Source organism: Eurytemora carolleeae, unplaced genomic scaffold (genome assembly GCF_000591075.1).
Source record: "Eurytemora carolleeae unplaced genomic scaffold, Eaff_2.0 scaffold96, whole genome shotgun sequence".
Lineage (NCBI taxonomy): Eukaryota > Metazoa > Arthropoda > Copepoda > Calanoida > Temoridae > Eurytemora > Eurytemora carolleeae.
The window spans coordinates 412,152-420,268 of NW_019396134.1; the positions used below are offsets into that span (position 1 = coordinate 412,152).

The following is an 8,117-nucleotide window of genomic DNA, read 5'->3' on the forward strand; positions in this document are numbered from 1 at the left end:
CTCCTATGTGATTTTAACTTGCAATCTGATAAGGGTTAGTAAAAAGAAGATTAAAGTGACCTGAAGTATGTATTTAGATTTTAGAAAAGCTATAAAAATGCATTGATACTCAAAATCTCCGTTGTCTGTGATGTCTCTCTTGTTTTATTTTATCTGTTATCTCTGTTGTCTCTGTTGTGTTTGTTGTCGCTCTTGTCTCTGTTTTCTCTATTGTCTCTGTTTTCTCTATTGTCTCTGTTGTCTCTCTTGTCCTCTTGTTTCTCTTTTCTCTCTTGTCTCGCTTGTCTATCTTGTCTGTCTTGTCTGTCTTGTCTCTCTTGTCTCTCTTTTTTCTTTTTTCTCTCTTGTCTCACTTGTCTCTCTTGTCTCTCTTGTCTCTCTTGTCACTCTTGTCTCTCTTGTCTCTCTTGTTTCTCTTGTATCTCTTGTTTCTAATGTTTCTCTTGTTTCTCTTGTCTCTCTTGTCTCTTTTGTCTCTCTTGTCTCTCTTGTCCTCTTGTTTCTCTTTTCTCTCTGGTCTCGCTTGTCTCTCTTGTCTGTCTTGTCTTTCTTGTCTCTCTTGTTTCTTTTTTCTCTCTTGTCTCACTTGTCTCTCTTTTCTCTCTTTTCTCTCTTTTCTCTCTTGTCTCTCTTGTCTCTCTTGTCTCTCTTGTCTTTCTTGTCTCTCTTTTCTCTCTTGTTTCTTTTTTCTCTCTTGTCTCACTTGTCTCTATTTTCTCTCTTGTCTCTCTTGCCTCTCTTTTCTCTCTTGCCTCTCTTTTCTCTCTTGTCTCTCTTGTCTGTGTTGTTTGTGTTTTCTATGTTGTCTGTGTTGTCTTGTTGTCTCTGTTTCCTCTGTTGTCTTTGCTCTCTGTTGTCTCTGTTGTCTCTGTTGTCTCTGTTGTCTCTGTTGTCTCTGTTGTCTCTGTTGTCTCTGTTGTCTTTGTTGTCTCTATGTTGCCTTTACTTTCTCTGGTGTCTCTCTTGTTCTGTTGTCTTTGTAGTCTCTGTAGTCTATGTAGTCTCTGAAGTCTATGTAGTCTCTGTAGTCTATGTAGTCTCTGTAGTCTATGTAGTCTCTCTTGTCTCTTTCCGAATATTTTCCTCAATGTCTGACTGAATAACAAGGTTAACTATTTACCTTAAACACTGTTCAGTACTTGGCAAAAGATAAGAATTAGTGTTTCAAACATTTCAAAATTGTGACTGGAGATCAGAACAGATCGTTTGCTGATATTTCAAGCATTAAAGACGTTACATATTTAAAGCACCTAAACACTTATCTCAAAATTGAATGTTAATCTTTATTTCTTTGTAACGTGATGGTAAAAACCTTCAATATTTCAAACTTTGATCATTAGATTTAGCAGAATTCCTATTTTGTAATATCGAAGGTCTACAACATAAGGTTTCAAAATATAAACAATATGTAATAATTGCTGTTTGAACATACCTATATAATCCCTAACTGCATAAATCTTATACTGCGACTAGACTAGTTAGGTATTGTGATTAGATTATATACCTGCTTAATATTGTGAATACCTATTGGAACTTAACATGTAACATAAAGATTTGTAAATAGAGATCAGTTAGAATCAGAACTCCGCTTTGACTACAGTGTAGAGTATTTTTACTCCGTTGAGTAATCGGTTTAAGATCATATACCTCGTTTAGGGCAGATATCGATTAAAGGCTTAATAGATAGCCAATGATTATGTCCCTGTATGGCATTTAGAGCCGAATTAGTAGCTTGTTTAATAGCTACGCTTGTGTTCCTGTGTGGCATTTAGAGCCTGAGTAATAACTAGATTGATGAGGTACGCTTGTGTTCCTGTGTGGCATTTAGAGCCTGAATAATAACTAGATTGATGAGGTACGCTTGTGTTCCTGTGTGGCATTTAGAGCCTGAGTAATAACTAGATTGATGAGGTACGCTTGTGTTCCTGTGTGGCATTTAGAGCCTGAGTGGTAGCTAGATTGATCAGCTACACTTGTGTCCCTGTGTGGCATTTAGAGCCTGAGTAATAGCTAGATTGATCAGCTACACTTGTGTTCCTGTGTGGCATTTAGAGCCTGAGTAATAGCTAGATTGATCAGCTACACTTGTGTTCCTGTGTGGCATTTAGAGCCTGAGTGGTAGCTAGATTGAGCAGCTACACTTGTGTTCCTGTGTGGCATTTAGAGCCTGAGTAATAACTAGATTGATGAGGTACGCTTGTGTCCCTGTGTGGCATTTAGATTCTGAGTGGTAGCTAGATTGATCAGCTACACTTGTGTCCCTGTGTGGCATTCAGAGCCGGAGGTGGGTTGTGTGCTGGTTGACTTGGATAGCGGACTGCAAGTTGAGCCTGGACAGATACAGTTTCGGGGACGAACTTTTAAGAGAACGGCATTTACTACAAATAGACTGTGAGTCCATTAATCAGTTCCTTTGATTGGGTAATCGAAACCTCTTCTATAGAGACTTGTTGATTTGTTTGTTTAGTCACTCCTTGAAAATCTTCACAAACTAACTTTCATGGTGTAATGCATTTCTTCATGGTGTTTTTATCCCTTCACGTAGTATTCCTTCCTTCCATTTGTATTCATCCTTTTATAATGTATTCATTCATTCATGGTGTATTCATCCTTTCATGGTGTATTCATCCCTTTATGTTGTATTCATCCTCCTATGGTGTATTTATTCATTCATGGTGTATTCACCCTTTTATGTTATATTCATCCTGTTATGGTGTATATATTTCTTTCTGGTGTGACTTCGTAAAAATGGTAAAAAAGCCCCCCCCCCCACTATCTTTTGTTTTCCTACCCACCGTGTCTCGTGAATCTATAATCTCCCCGGGGGTCTATCTGTCTATCTATCTATATGTGTGTCTTTGTAATGTAGAAAGGACGGAGTAGTAAGTTGACCAGCTTGTGAGCTGGAGACATTTAGCTTTCCTATACATTGTAATAGAGTAGTGTGTGTCACAATAAACATTTTGGTTATATACATGCTTTTATTGGAATAATTCTGATGGCATGGTTTATCAAACTTATAAAGTTTTCAAATGATTCTCGATGTCAAGAGTGCCGTTAACCATTCACAACATGAGAACATTTAAACGCAAAATATGGATTTGTATAAGAAAAAAAAACAGCAAAAATGTGTTCATGAACTAAGTTCTCGCCTTCAACTCTAATTTTCTAATCCCTATATCTTTAGACCTTTGATATTCTAGTTTATATATTCTATTAGATTAAATAATCTAAGTTTGAAATATCTAAGATTTACACCATCAGGTTGCAAAGATTTAGAGTTTAGTAAACTTGAGTTTGTTGCAAAGTTTTTTTTTTCTTTTTTTCCACTTTAGAAGAAAACTGTCATAATAATTTAGGAAAAAGAATAGTGTTTATTTTGATTCACTACGGACTCACATGACATTAGAATAAAAAGTGATATAAGTTTTCTTTGAAGTGAATTGATTCCAATTCCAGATCTATGGCGGATTCATCAAACAAGTTTAAAATGTAGAAATTCTATCTTTAGGCTCTAGGTTAAACTAAATCATTCATTTTTTTTAAATTATCATATGTTTTGATAATTACTATTTCCTTGTTAATAGTGCAATAATGTTTTTGAAAGACTTGACTTAAGAATTTGGTTTCCTCTAGAAACATTAATCCGCTTCTTTTCCAATCGGAGAGATTAAATTAATTCCTTTCTCTGGTGTTCCAACTACTTAAAAGCCAAAAAAATATATTTTTACATCTTTTTCTCAAATGTATTCAATCTAAAGTTTTTTTAATTAGCCTTTATTAAGTATCCTGTATTATAAAAAGTATCCTGCATGTACTGTATAAAGTATTCTGTATTGTACAAAGTATCCTGTACTGTATAAAGTATCCTGTATTGTATTAAGTATCCTGTAGTGTAAAAAGTATCCTGTAGTGTATAAGGTATCCTGTAGTGCATAAAGTATCCTGTATTGTATAAAGTATCCTGTATTGTATAAAGTATCCTGTAGTGTATAAAGTATCCTGTATTGTATAAAGTATCCTGTAGTGTATAAAGTATCCTGTATTGTGTAAAGTATCATGTATTGTACAAAGTATCCTGTACTGTATAAAGTATCCTGTAGTGTACAAATTAGTCTGTACTGTATAAAGTATCCTGTATTGTTTAAAGTATCCTGTATTGTATAAAGTATCCTGTATTGTATAAAGTATCCTGTGGTGTATAAAGTATCCTGTATTGTATAAAGTATCCTGTAGCGTTTAAAGTATCCTGTATTGTTTAAAGTATCCTGTATTGTATAAAGTATCCTGCATTGTATAAAGTATCCTGTATGGTATAAAGTATCCTGTATTGTATAAAGTATCCTGTATTGTATAAATTATCCTGTATTGTATACAGTATACTGTATTGTATACAGTATCCTGTATTGTATACAGTATCCTGTATTGTACACAGTATCCTATATTATATAAAGTATCCTGTATTGTATAAAGTATTCTGTATTGTATACAGTATCCTGTATTGTATAAAGTATCCTGTATTGCATGAAGTATCCTGTATTGTATAAAGTATCCTGTATTGTATACAGTATCCTGTATTGTATAAAGTATCATGTATTGTATAAAGTATCCTGTATTGTATAAAGTAAATCTATTTTATAAACTTTAAGAGAATTAAATTAAGAAAATCTCCTTTAATGTGAACTAGTTATGCCTTACAATGAGTTCAAGTTGCTAGAACAGGAAAGGGAATGTTCAGGATATTTTATACAAGGCACTAATAAACATATTTGATTTTCTTCTCCTGCATATTAATATTTGTAAATTTTCACTTTCAACACTTCAATAGCCTAATGTTATCTTTTTTCAAAGATTTGTTTACAGTTATAACAAATCTAAAGAAAATAATAAAATTAATTTTTTGTTTTTTAAAATAAATTAGAACTTAAAAAACGGAAAACAATAATATTGTGTTTAATTTAATGAACTTGAAAAAAATTACAGATAAAAATCTTTTTCCTATTTGTTATATTCTCTATTAGGCTCAATTTGAAAAATTAAAACAACAATTAGATCGATAAACTAATAAGAAACATTTGTTAAAATCTTCTGCATTGCATGATTTAATGCAATTTAGCTTTTGTTTGCTATAAATAATTGTAATTTTTCCTAAATAATTTCTTATCTAATTCCTTTTTAAACTTTTATAGTTGTCATATCCGTTACAAAGAAATAAATAATAAACAAACACAAAATGTTGGAAAAAAATCTTAATAAAAATGAATATTTGACCCAGGTGTTTTGAAAAAATGAGAGATAAATGTTAAAAAGATAAAATCAAGACAAATTATTTTCTCATAATTGTGTCAATCAGAGCTGAGAAATAGACTTGAAGAGTCTGTTCGATATTGTTAAGATAAGGTTTAGCCTTGAATAAAAACCAACTTGTGACAATGTCGACTCCAAGAGTCTAAATCTTTGATCAAGGTATTCTGACAGTCTCGGAGTAATTTTCTCTCAGTCTCCGGTAGTCAGCTGCTAGCTCCGGGATATGCAACAGTTAGTGGAAACCTCTCACCTGTCCTAAACCATAACTGGAGATTACAGGAGATACTAACCCCTAACTAAACCATGCAACCACTGTGTCTAACCGTGTTATAAAACAAGTGATAATATAAACCCTCCACCATGTCCTTGATGTTTGCAAAACAATTTTCAGAGGCAGGGGTGACGGGCAACTCTACCGGACGGAAAGGGGGTCGAGGGAAGGGTGGAACTGGATTGATGGCCAAGAGTAAACGTGGAAAGCGGGATCAAGATGACACTGGAGAATCATCATCCGGGGGACTCTTCGAGGGGAGTGGAGCCTATAGAACCCATATGCTGTTCCCTGGACGGAAGGACGAGGAGACGACTGCTGATCCAAGACGGAGCTCAGGGTCCCCGGGGTTTATGAAAACCATGATGTCCTGGGGAAAGCGTCCCAGTGATCCTAGAACAAGTTCAGGTCATCAGTTTACACGGCTCCGGTCCCCTACTACAGGGACTACTGAGAGTCAGTTTGATTTCACCTTTAATCCTTTGACCCGTAAAACTGTAAGTTTTCATGAGGGTGTTTCTAACCAACTCAATACCTACCCAGTACCTTATTCAACTAATCATGAGTTGGGTGACCCTACCCTGTACTCTGAAACCTACCCTACTAACCAAAATGGTAGTGTGACGCCATACACCTACCCTGTACCCTACCCTACTAATCTAAACGGACACACATATCCGTATACAGAACCCAGAGAGGAGGAATACGCTCACTATGGTAGGTTCAACTAATATTTAAAGAAATATCAGGATTGGAAAATTTATTTTTTGTCTTTCGTCCATGGTTTGAAACTTGCATGGCTTATTTTACAGTTCTCCAATAATTCTCGAAACCTTTTACTTATTATCTGAGTAAAAATTAGAAAGATATACGTCGTTTTTATCTTGAATTTTAGAATCTTCTGTATTCACCCATAAACATTAAAACAAAGGTTTAAAGGGTACCTATGAGAATCGGACATGCCAATTTATAAATGCTAAGTCACTTTACATTACGTCTACAGTTCCTTTTGAGAATACCAGCAGATGTAGTTATTCAAATTTTCCATAATGTCTATTCAGTTTTTCATTTTTCAAATTTTGAAATAAAATAGCAAAAAACTAGTTTGACAAATTAATTCTATTCTTTACACTGTCAGCCCGTGACACGAGAAGCTTGTTAGCTCGAGGAAAAAATATTGGAAAATAATTTTGCAAAATTCTACGTGAGACTTTTTTTTTTAATTAATCATCTTTCTGCCTTTTCATGATTTAACACAATATGCTAAACTATTTAAATATAAAATTAAGAAAAAAAACAAACTCAGCATTTTCAAAATATATCATTTTGTCTTGTTTTCTCTTAATGTGACCTTGCCCCCCCCCCCTCCTCCTCCTCTAAACACATTTTTTTGGTTGAATAAGATTTAACGATAATGTTAAATTTAGTTCAGTTTAAATTGTTTTAAATGTCAATTCTCTAGTTTAGATCCACAAACACAATTTTATAACATTCAGACAGATTATTGATCTCAGTTCATCATTCCATCCAATCGTATTCATCCCATCCAATCCCTTTTATTCTTTTCATCCCATCCAATCCTATTCGTCCCATCCAATACCTTTTATTCTTTTCATCCCATCCAATCCTATTATCATCCTCCCGAATGGCCTTAGATTTGAAGTACATTTTAACCTTTCGTTGAATTTATGAAATTTCTTTTAACAGATCATAAATTATGTTCATACCTATTTTTCCAGCAAATAACATAAACTTTTCCTAAAAATTGTGTTTATCAATAATTATTGTTAACTTGTTAAAAGGACGGACACGAAAAGAAGTTGATGATAATAATATAAACTAATTAATTAGATAAAAAGGGTGGATTTATAACTTGGAAGTTTAAATTTTTAACAAAAATGTTTCAAAACAATATTGAAATTTTAAATTACGTAAACGAAATTGTCCTTAAAACTGAGGAATAGAAAGACGACTGTAAGTTATAATTTTGAATTTTTAAATAAACATGAAGCTGATTATTTAAACAGTGTACACCTACACAGGCCCATTTTACTTTGATTTTACATGTTGATATATTGTTAAGCTCTATGATGGAGTATGAAATAGACATAAGATTGCTTGGATTATATCGTCGTCGATTTTCTAAGTTATTCGGCCTGTAAGAAAATTATCTTGAAAAAAACACTTCAGAATTTGTGTGATATCTTATGATTAAAATTCCACTTTCCCTCTCCCTCTTTGAAAACAAGCCTAGCTAATCCAACAAGACAAAACCAAATAAAATATTTTCCACATTTTTTTCTAACAATGAAAATTACTTTTATGATTAATATATACAAGAATAAAATTCACTAGAGAAAACATTGTTTTCAATTTTAATTGTGTTAAAGGCAATTTGTTAGATGCACTACTTTATAAATTGTGTAAAGTATAGTTCTATGTTATTTACTACTTTTGTAAAAAGAAAAATCTGAGTGTTTCTTTTCATCCCATCCAATCCTATTCATCCCATCCAATACCTTTTATTCTTTTCATCCCA

At 33.3% G+C, this 8,117-nt stretch overlaps 1 protein-coding gene across 1 annotated transcript in view; it reads left to right on the forward strand.

The window, feature by feature from the left end:
* The window catches only part of LOC111695967 (uncharacterized), a 59,342-nt gene that overhangs the window by 30,236 nt on the left and 20,989 nt on the right, over window positions 1-8,117 (forward strand). Inside the window, exon 7 of the mRNA XM_023465460.1 lies at window positions 5,699-5,986. Within this exon, the coding sequence (XP_023321228.1) occupies window positions 5,699-5,986 (288 nt within the window). The remainder of the gene's footprint in view (window positions 1-5,698; window positions 5,987-8,117) is intronic.